The following is a 13639-nucleotide window of genomic DNA, read 5'->3' as shown; positions in this document are numbered from 1 at the left end:
TTCCGTGACTGGATGTTTCAGCTGCTGCAGGAGGATGACGATGACGACGACCACGACGACAATCATCTGCTCCCTAGCGCTAATGCTGCCTTTTCCTAGTCTCTGATTTCTTTCAGTTGCATGAAGCGTCTCTGTTGGTAGGTCAGGAAGATGGGGATGGTCCCTTGATTGCTGCCGGTGGTCAGTGCCACCTAATCCCCATCTCATCGCGCTGCTACGAGAAAAAGAAAAGGAAAAAGAAAAAAAATTGCCATGCTTCGTGGTCATGTTGTTCCATTGGCGCCATTGGTGGGCGCAAGGGTTTCTGTTGCGCTAGCCCTGAGCTGCTGACCACGCTAATGATAGTGGTGGACTGGTGGTGGCCATGCATTCAGAGGCAGCCATAGGATTCCCTGCCTTGCTTCCGAGTTCTGAGCAAGGCTCCTGCTCTGGCCGTCCCCGGGGCCGGTGGTGACCACCGGGGATTATTCCCGTCTATCTATCGCTGCCATGGCAGGCGACTGGATCTCGTCGAGTCAGGCCTAGTTTAGTTCATCCTGAAAACCAAAAAGTTTTCAAGATTTCCCGTCACATCGAATCTTGTAGCACTTGCATGAAGCATTAAATATAGACGAAAACAAAAACTAATTACACAGTTTAGATGTAAATCACAAAACGAATTTTTTGATCCTAATTAGTCTATAATTAAATAATATTTATCACAAACAAACGAAAGTGCTACGGTGCAAAAATCCGAAATTTTTTCGGAACTAAACAAGGCCTCATTGTAGCGCGAAATGCTGTAGAGCCTTGTAGCTGCAGCATGCACTGTTGCTCATGTCATGGGAGTAGGCGTTTGATGTGCAAGGTCTACAGTCTCAAAGCTACGGATAAGAACAGTTAGGGCATAGAGCCAGGACCATTTCTATGTGCACCGCGTCTCCATCTCCGTCTACCCCTCCCACGGTCCTTGGGCCACGGCAAGCAACACTACCCGCATGCAGCGCGCCCGCTCTCGTCCCTAGCCGAGCAACTCCACCATTTTTGACAAAATCTGCTAACAAAAACAGTTTTGAAAAAAAAAACACTTCTTTTTTTTTTCAATCCCTCAAATAGAGGGGACAAGCAGCCTTTTTTCTCAACCCCTTTTCCTTTCTTAATCTGTTGGTGTGCAATTCCCCTATGAAAGTCTGTTTTCTTAATCCCGTTTAGCTGTATATTATAGAAAATTGAGGATCTTCAAGACTTCCCAAGAATTTCTTTCAAAATGTAGTTTTTCAACTTGCTAAAAAATATTGGGAGAAATAAAACAAGACCATTTCCAACATTTTTTCAATAATTCACCCCTAGATTATTTCTAAATTATCCAAATCACACACACACACACACACACACACACACACATATATATATATATATATATATATATATATATATATATATATATATATATGACCCATATGGCCATAGATAAAACCAGTGCTTTCGGGTTTTTTTTTTGCACATGATTGGGACCTCTTGGAGATGAGTTATTTCTATCCTTACCAAAAATCATAGATTTAGAGGTTTTATTGGGAACTATTAGAGTTGTTGATATCTAAATTTGGCAGAGATGCTCTTAGTACATGATTTTGATAGGCCTTCTCCTTCTGTGACCGGTGTGGTAGGAGGGAGTTGCAGTATGAGAAATTGGACTCCACGTGTTAGTCTTGGGCATCATCCTATTTTAGTAGATTCCGAACAGGGTCTTAGCTTTGTTTGGATGCGTATGTATTCATTTCAATTCATATATGTTGAAGTGGATTGAAGTGGAATTAAACTAAACTATTTCATTTCACTCTAAATATATGTGGTTTTTTTTACAAATATAATACATGTGAATTAAAGTAAATATACATGCATCTAAACAAGCCTTAAGCATCTGCACCGCCGCTGGAAGCCCAAAGCAACCTCGTGGTTGTAGCCGATGACCGTCACACGGGTGGGGAGAAAAACAGAATGAGAAGTGCAGGTGTAGTTTCCTTAAAAAATGGAAAGGAAATAAGCAATTTGCGTATGGGCCTCAACACCGATGCGCCCGTAGATGTCATTATTGCCCAAACCTCCGAAACAAAGCCCAAAGGCTACGAGCTCCCAGCCTCCCAGGGAAGTCGGGAGAGACGAGAGAGAGAGAGAGAGAGAGAGAGAGAGAGAGAACAGGAAGCAGGGCTAGACGCGGAGCGGCGAGCATGAGGGGCGGCGGCGGCGGGATGATGGACGATGAAGAGCGGGTGGGCCACGCGGAGATCCCGACCAGCTTCGGCCCGGAGCTGCGCGCCTGCCTCCGATGCCGCCTCGTCAAGACCTACGACCAGGTACCCTCCTCCGCGGGCACCGCTCCCCTTCCCCTCCTCACGCCTAGGGCTGCGGTTTAGGTTCACCAGCTGCTCGTCGACGGGAGACGGGAGGGTTCTAGTACTGGGGTTTCGTTTCTCCGGGATCAGTCCGTTCTCGGCGGCGGCTAGGGTTTAGCTCGCCGTCCCCTCGATTCCAGTTGGTGCCACCGTGCCAGATTTTATTCGTTTTTGCGTTGTAGCATTGAATTCCTATTGCAAGTTATAGCGTTAATGCGGATGGTGCCCGCCTAAATTGCTGTTTGGGGTGCTGTGTGCAGTTCAGGCAGAACGGCTGCGAGAACTGCCCGTTCCTGGAGATGGAGAGGGAGCACGACAACGTCGTCAACTGCACCACCCCTAACTTCACCGGGTAACTCCACATCATATTGCTGGCATCTTACTCTTGTTTTTTTTGTCACTGTTGGTGCTCGCGTTTTATACCCACCTACAGTTTTAATTGCAGAGGGGATGAACTTAGTAACAATGAAATTAATATTTTGTGCTTTGACTTATCTCGAATTTAATTAAAAAAATGAACAGCAGAAACTGGTGTGCTGCTTAGGCCTTGTATTTTCATCCTTTGTGATTCTGGAGTAGCTCATCAAAATGTCTGGCATAACGGATTATGAGTAGTATGAGCATTGGAACAATGAGATGCACAGATGTTGAATGATCATCGGCAAAAAACATTGATGCCCCTGATGTTATTTATGCAGTCCACTTTCAACAATAGCTAATCAATACGCTTTTTATCTTATGCAGAATTATCTCTCTGATGGATCCCAGCAGGAGTTGGGCAGCTCGTTGGTTGAGAATTGGTGAGCCTTGATCTCCCGTATCCTGCAATTTGTTTGCCCTCAATCTGCTGCATTCATTTTGTCTATTTTTTTTCACTTGTAGAAGTTGTATCTTCGCCTAGCTTACTGCAGTATGCGTTTTATGCTGTAATGCCATTTTGAAGGACTCAGGCTGTATTGGTTATTTGTTCATTAACTGCATACTGGTCTGTTGTGACATTTTTACCGTAGTTTTTGGTAGTTGTTAAACACTTTTTAGGCAAAGTCCCTCTAAGTTCAAATATAGAACTGAGTTTCATCTGCTTCATACTCAGATCAATTCTTGCTGACCTGTTTTTATGTGGTTATTATTTGCCGAGGATCCTAAAACCAAAGCTAAAAATCTTGACCTGGGGCATTATCCTGTTCTAAGCAACTTTAAGCTCAGAAAATTTTCTTCAAATCATGTCGTCCATAAGAAAATTCCTTGTTGATTAGTTCACTTGCTCACAAGAAGTATAAAAAAATTGCTGTCAAGAATTTGTGTTAACGCCAGTAGGCCAGACTTTCAGTGGTTTTATTTATAGGCTTGGTGCGATTATTGAGAGCACCGTATGCTAAAAATTTCTGTTTCCTCTCCATTTTTTTATGGAGACTTGGCACAGACCATTGCTTCATAACGGGTCTAATTCTTTGGTCTCTACACCTATAGAATTTGAGCCCTCTTAGTATCTTGAACTGTGAGCACAGTCTCACTCACAGTAGGCCAGACTTTCAGTGGTTTTATTTATAGGCTTGGTGCGATTATTGAGAGCACAGTATGCTAAAAATTTCTGTTTCATCTCCAAATTTCTATGGAGACTTGGCACAGACCATTGCTTCATAACGGGCCTAATTCTTTGGTCTCTACACCTATAGAATTTGAGCCCTCTTAGTATCTTGAACTATGAGCAAAGTCTCACTGACATCATGTACAGGTTTTATATTAAATATTATATTTATGTAGGGGTTCCCTTGGTTTACATGGTTTTCCAGTTTAGAGAGCAACATTCATAGAAAATATGGTTTTGTTTTCAGTTGACATTTATAGTAAATTGCAGAGCTAAGGCTTTTTCATGTGGCATTGTAAAAAGTAAAAGAGATGAAAATCCATGTATATGTATGCTTTTGTCATATATTTTAGGTGGCTAGCATGCCTGTTTCATTATAATTTGCAAGTGTGTAGTAGTAGTAATTAAGAGCTTTACAAAATCATTCACTGTGAAGTTTTGAAAGATCACCTCTGTTTTTGTGCAACACATGAATTAAGATATGTTAAAGCTTCTACATGATGAGCATTTCATTAATTTGCAACTGTGTAGTAGTAGTAGTAGTAATTAAGAGCTTTACAAAATCATTTACTGTGATGTTTTTGAAAGATCACCTCTGTTTCTGTGCAATACATGAATTAATATACGTTAAAGCTTCTACATGATGAGCATTTCATTTACAAATTAATTCCTGCAGTTTATGTTTATGCTTGTAGTTTAGAGCTAAATAAAATCAGTGCCTTACAGATGGTAAACTTTGTTCAAAGTTCACTTCTGTTTTGGTCCTCACTTAGTAGCAGTTTGAGTTGCCATCTTTATTATAACCTGTGTTGGACGTCGATGGTTCTTGGTCTTGGTCGCCGGTTGGCTGAACCCTTCATGTTCAGTTCAATTAGGCAGCTCTTTATTTCAGAGGTGTTTGTGCTTTGCACTGTTAGACTTGCAATTCCGTTGCTGTTAAGTAATGAAATTCGGGTCGTCCATGGTGGAAAAAAGTCCATTTGCTGCACTGTGGTATTACTGACCAAGATCATCCACCTATGTCAATCTACAGGCAGGTTCATTCCGGGGTGCTATACACTTGCTGTCTCGGAGGAGCTTCCAGAAGAGTATCAGGTATAAACTATGTACTTTCATTTTAGAAGCATTCGTTCTGCGATTTGAAGAACTACTTGGGACCTCACGACTTTGTTCATCACTCCAGGGGATTTGTCAAGAGAACAATGTTCAGTATGTGCCGCCCAAGCGTGTCTAAGGCGAGATGGCCATGATGTATTGGTCCTGAAGCAGTATAGACAATTAGGTAGAAGTGCCTGTGCTTGTTGTCAAGGGTACTGCTCACCTTATGCATTGTATCTGAGTGTTAATCAGGACTAAAGTTAACCCTTCCGGAAGTCTATTTAGGTGGTGAACTGGTGATGGTTGAATCTACGAAATAATCATGATGCCCGTGCTTGAAATCTGTGACCAAGCAGCTCATGTGCTTCTGTCATGTTCTTTCGCATCTATGTTTATAAGAAGGAAATGGTTTAAATATCATACCTATTTTGTGTCATAAGTATTGCTAGTCTTTTCTATAGTTGTGGTTAAACTTTAGATAGTTTGACCAAGAAGATAGTAGATTTTGATGATGAAAGGTCCATAGTCCGGCCAATGATCTGAATCAATTATTATTATTATTTCAAGAGCACAAAGGGAGCTTTCACATGTCATGATATCAAAAATGCTTATCTCCCGAGTTGTTCCTTAGCCTCAAGAAATTGCACGTGACATTGTGTCATCCTGAAGGCATGACTATTTTGCAACGGCGGAACGAATTTTGTAAGCTACAAAGCCTATTGTCAAAGAGCTGTACATAGCAATAACATACTTCATCTCAAATTATAAGTCATTCTAAGAATGTTGAAGAGTCAACGCATTTCAACGTTGACCAAAATTATAGAGAGAATTATAAAGATTTATAACATCAAATAGATATAATATAAAAATATAATTAATAAACAATGTAATGATACTAAGTTGATACCATAAATATTATTATCTTACCATATAAATTTGGTCAAACTTGATATGATTTGACTCTCCGAGATTATTGAAATGACTTATAATTTGGAATGAAGGGAGTATGTCATGTGAAGAAGACAAATTCATTCATTGTACTTACTTTCACAATGTTTGGTGGTTGATTTGAAGCTCTTGTCGCAGTCTCTTATGGCCTTGACTAGTTTTTCAGGACTGTTTGATTGTTCATCCAAGTCATTCAGATGCTCACAGATACAGGACTGCTGCGCGTATTGTGCCAATCCTTTTGTCATCAAGGCGCTTGCACTGCACGACTAAGGCCCTGTTTGGTAGGGCTCTTATCGGCCCCAGGTTCTCTGACACATTCACTGTTTATATACTATTTATAGGAGCTATTTTTCTCTCTCCTATCTCCTCTCACAGAGCCAATAGGAGTATGTGAAGCTAAAAAAACTAGTTTCACCTACTCCCACTGACTCTGTGAGAGGAGATAGGAGAGAGAAAAAGAGCTCCGGTGATCAATGAGTGTGTTAGAAAAGCTAGAGCCGGCAGGAGGTGTACCAAACCTAAGATCACCACCCGGAATGAACAGGGATGCATTCGCTGATGCTAGATAGAATGAATGCGCAGCTCGATCGAGCTACAAGGAATTATTAATTATTTTGACAAGCAATTAGGAGTACTTTTTTGAGCTGCGGTATTTATGCATGTGCAGGGTTGCCCGGTTCAGGATACCACTGGATGAAACCCCCATGGTCATGGGCGAGCTGGAGACTGCTGGAGCTGACCCTGAGGTGCATGGCCGGGGAGTGGAGATGCCTTCCACCCATCCGGCTTACGAGGGTAAGGACTACCGTTATGTTTATGCCTGTGGTGCGCGATGGCCATGCAATTTCTTCAACTGCATCACCACGGTCGACCTTGTGGAGAAAGGGGCCAATAACTGGCACGAGCTGGGCTCTGTCACTCTGTGCCATCAGAGCCCTTCTTTGTGGCCAGGCCAGTTTCTTTGAGGCCGGTGATGATTTGTGATTCATTTGGACCTTAAATAATAATAATGTTTGTAGGGGTTGTGACATCCATTGTAAGCACCATGGAAGGTGATGGGTATGCGCTATTGCTGGACGCCGTGACTTTTGAAGAAATTGCTCAAGTCTCTCCTACGGACTACCATACGGCTTCCACGGCCGCTGGATTCCAGAGAATATATGATAAGTGAGGGGGCATGAACGGACTGATGCTCAAATAAAACTCTGCACGCTGATCGACGGGCCGAGACAGCGCCGATATTATAAACGCCCAGCTTTCGCATGCCCGGTCAGCACGCTCATCCACTCAGCGCTGCACAGCTCAGGCTGGCGCAGAACATCAAAGTAACAGGTATATACAGACATGTCAAATCTGTCAGTTATTCAATAGTATTTCTCTATCATAACAAATCAACTATCAATACTTTTAGCCATAGCTTTTCATTCCTGAAAATCAACGCTACTCTCCCTCCTGCCTTCCCTCTCCCTCCATTCTTTTTAGTACAAGTCACACAACGGTACTGCACCGTGCGCGTGCACACAAATTTGATTTCAACATCTACGTGTCAACACCAGTTTCCGTCTAACACCAAGAATGACTGGACCGTGACGCGCTGGTGCAGTGGTGCTCCGTGAGGTCAGATGATATACGCGTAACTTATCAAAGAACAATCAAATAAACAATTTAATTCAGCTGTGCACAAGTAACATTTAACACGATTAACAATGCAACAGTCAGTCTGTTTACCAGTACTGCAAAGAGCAGGGCACAACACCACCAACTGCTGAACTGCCGAAGTAGGTTTCCCCTTTTTCACACACAAGCAGATCAAAGTGTTACAAAATAATCGGTAGTTACACAATTTGATCGGTCAACGGACTCCACAAATGACATGGGACGAAGTCTTTGCAGCAAATCATCAGCATTCAGATCCAGAAGGTCAATCAACCAGTCAGGCATTCTGTTGCCGAAACCTCTCCCACGCCTTCTATTGCTGAAGAAGGGTAAAGAGCACCAGCAAATCCAAACACTCACATGCCATCACACCTTTCCTACTCTCAATGCATTAGTGCAGAGAACTTTCTTATTTCATGCAAAGCATCAACTTGCAAGCATAAGTGGGTGGTGAGTTTAATAAACAATTGGGATAACCAGGCAAAGATACCCTTTTATGACTCATGAGCATGCCGATGAACTTGGATTGCGCAACGGCATTCTGACACGAGAACAGCTTAAACAACACTCACCTACTTACGCCAATGGAACAGTTTCCAAAATAAGACTGAGCTTATGCATTCTTGATAAGACATGTTTGGCAAACGGCATAAATGAATTGAGGACAAACAGTGCATGCAACAATTAATGGTGCACATGCAGAGCTCATGATCCAAAAACCCAAAACAGATCTATGATAAATCAGTGCAGACAATTCTAGATCCAAATACTAAAAGGGGGTTAACACCTAGCATGTTGATGCGTGGTGTGATGCATTTTATGATGGGAAAAATGGGTACACTAAATTCAGCTAAATCATTGGAATCTTACTTGTCAGCATAATAGGTGCAGACAGCAAATGGTGCAGGCAGCTGCAGTGCCATCATCTCATCAATCACCATCTCATCAGCCATCATCATCAACAACTCAAACAGCACAGATTTATCAACTTCAACAGTAAGCTACGTGCATGTTGACCGCATATCAGCCAGCACATCTTCACTCCATCATGTAACTAGAAAGGTGCAAGTCACCATGAATAGTAAGTACTAAATACTGATAAGATAGTGATAATAGGATAGTACTAATATGAAGGTTAAAAGTGGAATGGAAATGGTGTACATAAAGTTTTTGATAAGCAGTTCAGGTGCCAAACGAAAGTAGTATTCCAAGGTTGAAGCAGCAACTGGCAGACAACACTACACAACTTTAACTGAGAAGAGCCCACCATCGAGCAAATGTGTAGCCATACATAGGATCAGGGCAAGTCCATTCATCCTACAAGACAGCAACAACTTAGATTAACAAACTTTAGAGACAAATGACAATTCACAAAAATAATGAGAACAATCTAGGGACCTGAGTTGTTCATTGTTCAAGATGCTCTGCAAGTGTATTGTGCTTATGTCGAAGGGCTCCGAGAACGTGGAGACCGGTCATCATTGTGCTTGGCAGGAGATCTCTCAGGAGAAGGTGACATCTTGCGAGGAGGGGAGCGACTAGGGCTCCTACTTGCAGGTGATGCGCTGCTAACAATTGTAGAAAGAAAAAAATGTTTACTGCAATCTAGAAAGACACGAAGAAAAATGAAATCTGGTCCTCTCTAATTTGCTTGCAAACCTGTCTCTGCCACGCCTCTTGTAATCATCAGGACTGTAGCTGCGACTGCGGCTACGACTAGGGCTTCTTCGTGCAGGAGACAAACTGCCCATAATCACAGCAGAGAATGTGGTGAATTAAGTGCAAACCAGCAAGATGGAACAATTAAACAAATGCTCTATGTATATACCTGTCTCTCCCACGCTTCTTGTAATCTTCAGGACTGTAGCTGCGACTCGGGCTACGACGGCGGTAATCCCTATCTCTGTACCTGTCACGGGCATATCTATCTCTACTCCGGCTACGGCTTCGCCTTCTATAATCTCTATCCTGGTAGTCATCTCGATAATCATCACGGTACCTTCAAATGAGTCCAGTCACAACATTAAGAAAACGAACAGAACAAAATTTGAATAAGCTTGAGCATAAACAACAGCAAATCACAAATTCACAGCCCATTTAAAGAATATAGCTTAATTCACCTACACGGAGGAAATGGCGACAAGGGTTAACAAAGCTATACCTAATTCTGAAAAAGATATGACTTTTGCGCACAGGTGCTGCATGTGACAAGTGCATTCACACTTATCAATCAATGGTTCCCGCCACCATTAAACACACACAAACTACCCAATTTTACACCTTACTACCTTAGTGAAGTAAGAAGACAGTGGTGGGTATCATTTACTCTATAAATTTTGAAGAACAAAAACATGTGCATAACATTCAAAAAAAGGATGGCAGTGCTATACCTCCGTCTTGGACTGCGGCTTCTAGAACGGCCCCTTGGCCTTGGAACTGGCTCCACTATTCTCCCTTTATTACTGTGAAAGTTAGACAATAAGAAGAATATCACACATGGATTCAGTATGGACGATAAGAGCAGATAAATTAACCCTGCAACAGTAGATATTTAAGAAACTCGACTAGGATGATTTCCTATGAAACTAATTGAAGGAAAAGTTGTGGTTACTCAGTGTGTTCCTATGAGATATATGATGATTTAACTAATCTACTCTGTTCATCATGTCGTACTAGGAACTTTTTTTACATGGAAAATTAGGCCATGTCATATTCACTAAAATGAAACCACAGTTTACTATGTTCTTGTTAGTGAAGTACCAACATACAATACAAAATGAAACAAAAATAAATAAAGATACACCAAGAACTGTTGTGGCAGAATAAGTGGCTGCAATATTGCACAAGGAACCAACATGGCTAAATAATCATTAAAATCCAACACAAGTAAACTCATAGAGATATCTAAATGTGGTTCAAACGTAAAACAGTCATTCATATACATAGCATTATAAATGCTATACTAACCAGTGTTGTCGCTTTGCTTTAACACAAGTATTGTACCAATGTACATGGCAAAAGGTCTCAGTATTGCCTAGCGTATCTATCCAACCAATAAACAATAGAGGTCGCATTTAGAATTTCGAACGGCATATCACAAGTACATTGATCAAGGACAGCACACAGACAAATGGCAACTAAGAACTAAATTAATCATTGAAGATCTCATTAACAACCACAAAGCAGGGACCAAAGTGATGTCTTACATCCGCTCAGCATTTGGGCCGTACTTGGCAAACTGCACCATGATCTCCCTCCCATCTACCAATCTCCCTGCAAATAAAACGCAGCACAGGTGAACAACCATGCAATCTTAAACCACACATGGAGCACACTGATTTCCACAGAGGTGAGAACCTCAAATTAAACTCACCATCGAGCCTATCAACTGCCTTCTGTGCCTCGTCCTCGTACTTGTACCTCACGAACGCGAATCCGCGCGAGTCACCAGTTCTACAGCCATATAACCCTAGATGAGCACACACAAACTGGTGCTATACTGCTATCCCACACAAACACCTCCCGGAACGTACACGAGCGTCGCTCCCTAATTTCATACTCCATACCAGACACTCAAGCCATCGCACGCGAATAGAAACTCGAATTCGTACATAGAAACATACGTAGGCCCTGTTCGCCTCGCACTCACCTGCGGTCCCTTGGGATGTAGATGTCGACAATCTCGCCGTACTTGTCGAAGAGTGGGAAGAGGTCATCAGCAGTCGTGCCTGCGAGGCACCCAAATACAGATGAGGCACCAATTCAAAGCCCGTAGGATACCTGGAGACGGGAACGGATCAACGGAAGCGGGGAACTCACGGAAGGTGATGTTGAGGACGAGGAGTGAGTACGTGTCGCGGATCGGCGGCGGACCGGATCGACCGAAGCGAGACATCTCGCCGGAGCCGGAGGCGGCGCGGGACGGTGGGCTCGAGGAGCGGCGGGTGGATGAAGGGTGGGAAGGCGAGAGGGATAGGAGGGGATGGGGAGGGAAAGGGAAGGGGGCGGCCACCAAAGCTGCCGATTCTTCTAGGCTTGCACGCACGCGGCACGGTGAGACGACAAGTGGGCCCATCGCATACGAATTTTTAGCCAATGCTCAGGCTATTGTTCGATGAGGTTTTTGTTTCACACAATCAAACCGGCCCAACTCGAAATCCAAAAAAAGGACCAACTCCTTTCAAAACGGAATTTTTTGCTGTTTCTAATATTTTGGTATAAAGGGGTGTTTAGTTCCCTTTTTTCCCAAAATTTTTTGGGTTTTGGTTCATCATTTTACAAAATAGAACTAAGGCCTTGTTTAGTTTCCAAAAAATTTTGCAAAATTTTTCAGATTTCCCGTCACATCGAATCTTTAGACACATGCATAAAGTATTAAATATAAACAAAAATAAAAACTAACTGCACAGTTTGGTCGGAATTGACGAGACGAATCTTTTGAGCCTAGTTAGTCCATGATTGGACAATATTTGTCAAATACAAACGAAAGAGCTACAGTGTCGATTTTGCAAAACATTTTGGAACTAAACAAGGCCTAAACACCATGTAATTTTTTTGGTCAAAAAGGTGGTTATTCTCCATTTTTGGATTTTGGCCTCAAGAGGCAAAAAAAAAACCAAAATGAGCCTTAAGAGGCTCTCATGAGGACAATAAATTTTGTATTTTAGATGAAACTAAATATATTTTTAAAAATTTTGGTATTTTGCATTTCACCATTTCAAAATAGTTGGCATTTTGCATTTTGCATTTTTTTTGAAACTAAACACCCCAGAAATGAATTTATTCCTATAAAAAATTAAGGTTTCTATGAATTTCCGCGTTCTAAAAAAACTCACTCTGTGGCTTTTAAAGAAGGGTTCTTTTATTTCTATGTATGAAAAAGTTTTGTACTCAAACATCTATCTATCTATCTAATTATGGTTCACGAAGTTTTAGCGCCAGCTTACTCCCTCAGTCATAACTGTTGTCATTGTTATACATGTCACAAGTTTAGTTCAATTTATAGAAAATACGTGTAATATTTATATCTCTAAATAAATTTATTAAAAATTTAAATTTAAATATCTTTCTAATAATAATTATGTACCATAAATTTTATTTTTTTAATATATATTTAGTCAAAGTTATTTTTTGGAGAGAGAAAACAACATATGTTTAGGAACAGAGGAAGTAGGATGGAGAGCCCCTTGATGACTAAAATTTTGTTGTCAAAAATTTGCGATGTGCTAAAAAGATTGCAAAACATCCTACAATTATATGGATGCTACTAAATTACGGCCGGTCTTGCATGCGTCAAGCAACGCACATGTCCGTCTTCCTCTGTGGCGCCCCTCCTTCTCTCGACTCCATCTCCAACACCCTTCCTCTTCTTCGGCTCACTTTACCCCCATCGCGGCAGCCTTCTTCTCCCCCCTTTTTTCTACCACTGCCATAGCCTCCTTCTCCCCCCTTTTTTCTGCCACTGCCATAGCCTCCTTCTCCCCTAGCTCCACCATCGTGACACCCTGCCTCAACTTGCTTGGCCGCCTCCCCAAGTGTCGGACCCCTAAACTGCCCTTCAGCTATTCCCACCATCTGGACAGCCCTCCTCCCCCAAACCCCTTCTCTTCTAAGCCCGCCAAAGTTTAGGAAGATGAGGGAGAAAGAGAGAGAGAGAGAAGTTCGTCGGAACCCTAGCTCGCAGATTTAGGAGGAAGACAACAACCCACCTCGTCGCCGCCAGCGCTGATGTCGCTAGAACCCATCGCCATGTGGGGAGAGAGAGGGAGAGGATTCGCGTGTGTGGGAATGGAGATGAACTTAGGTGAGCGCCGCCATCCTCGCTAGAACCCGCCACCACATGGGCAGAGAGGGAGAAGAGACGTGTGCGCTTGGAGAAAGGAGACAACCGCGTGTTTGAGTGGGCGGGTGGGATAAGTTAAGCCTTGTTTAGATGTAAATTTTTTTTGAAGTTTGATACTGTAGCACTTTCGTT

The 13639-nt window shown here is 42.3% G+C and overlaps 2 protein-coding genes across 10 annotated transcripts; one reads left to right on the top strand and one right to left on the bottom strand.

Annotated features, from left to right (window-relative positions):
- Nucleotides 2052-5484, top strand: LOC8079217 (transcription elongation factor SPT4 homolog 1). The gene is made up of 5 exons (XM_002463161.2): nucleotides 2052-2333; nucleotides 2633-2724; nucleotides 3117-3172; nucleotides 4994-5055; nucleotides 5144-5484. The coding sequence occupies exons 1-5, from the start codon at nucleotides 2208-2210 to the stop codon at nucleotides 5192-5194; spliced, it is 387 nt and encodes a 128-aa protein (XP_002463206.1). The 5' UTR covers nucleotides 2052-2207; the 3' UTR covers nucleotides 5195-5484.
- LOC110432886 (serine/arginine-rich splicing factor SC35-like) lies at nucleotides 7318-11755 on the bottom strand. Of its 9 annotated transcripts, none has more exons than XR_002450173.1 (12): nucleotides 11485-11755; nucleotides 11315-11393; nucleotides 11039-11118; nucleotides 10872-10938; nucleotides 10056-10127; nucleotides 9494-9664; nucleotides 9325-9408; nucleotides 9064-9230; nucleotides 8827-8982; nucleotides 8536-8719; nucleotides 7738-7798; nucleotides 7318-7646 (listed from the first exon to the last, which is right to left on the bottom strand). XR_002450173.1 is itself a non-coding variant. In XM_021453997.1 (9 exons), the coding sequence occupies exons 1-8, from the start codon at nucleotides 11738-11740 to the stop codon at nucleotides 9107-9109; spliced, it is 936 nt and encodes a 311-aa protein (XP_021309672.1). In that variant the 5' UTR covers nucleotides 11741-11755; the 3' UTR covers nucleotides 7662-8982; nucleotides 9064-9106. The 9 variants fall into 9 exon arrangements, 2 of the variants coding, with proteins under 2 accessions (XP_021309672.1, XP_021309673.1); XR_002450169.1 differs by having other exon boundaries at nucleotides 7325-7646; nucleotides 7738-8042; nucleotides 9064-9233; XR_002450171.1 differs by having other exon boundaries at nucleotides 7336-7646; nucleotides 7738-8719.

The sequence above is a fragment of the Sorghum bicolor genome, chromosome 2 (assembly GCF_000003195.3).
Source record: "Sorghum bicolor cultivar BTx623 chromosome 2, Sorghum_bicolor_NCBIv3, whole genome shotgun sequence".
NCBI classification, from domain to species: Eukaryota; Viridiplantae; Streptophyta; class Magnoliopsida; order Poales; family Poaceae; genus Sorghum; species Sorghum bicolor.
This window is presented reverse-complemented; position numbering and strand designations above follow the sequence as displayed.

Coding starts and splice junctions, on each gene's coding strand:
- LOC110432886 (XM_021453997.1), bottom strand. CDS start 11,740: ATGGGCCCACTTGTCGTCTCACCGTGCCGCGTGCGTGCAAGCCTAGAA. Junction 11,394..11,484: donor CGTCCTCAACATCACCTTCC/GTGAGTTCCCCG, acceptor GGTGCCTCGCAG/GCACGACTGCTGATGACCTC. Junction 10,939..11,038: donor GGCAGTTGATAGGCTCGATG/GTGAGTTTAATT, acceptor TTTTATTTGCAG/GGAGATTGGTAGATGGGAGG.
- LOC8079217 (XM_002463161.2), top strand. CDS start 2,208: ATGAGGGGCGGCGGCGGCGGGATGATGGACGATGAAGAGCGGGTGGGC. Junction 2,725..3,116: donor ACCACCCCTAACTTCACCGG/GTAACTCCACAT, acceptor TATCTTATGCAG/AATTATCTCTCTGATGGATC. Junction 5,056..5,143: donor AGCTTCCAGAAGAGTATCAG/GTATAAACTATG, acceptor TCATCACTCCAG/GGGATTTGTCAAGAGAACAA.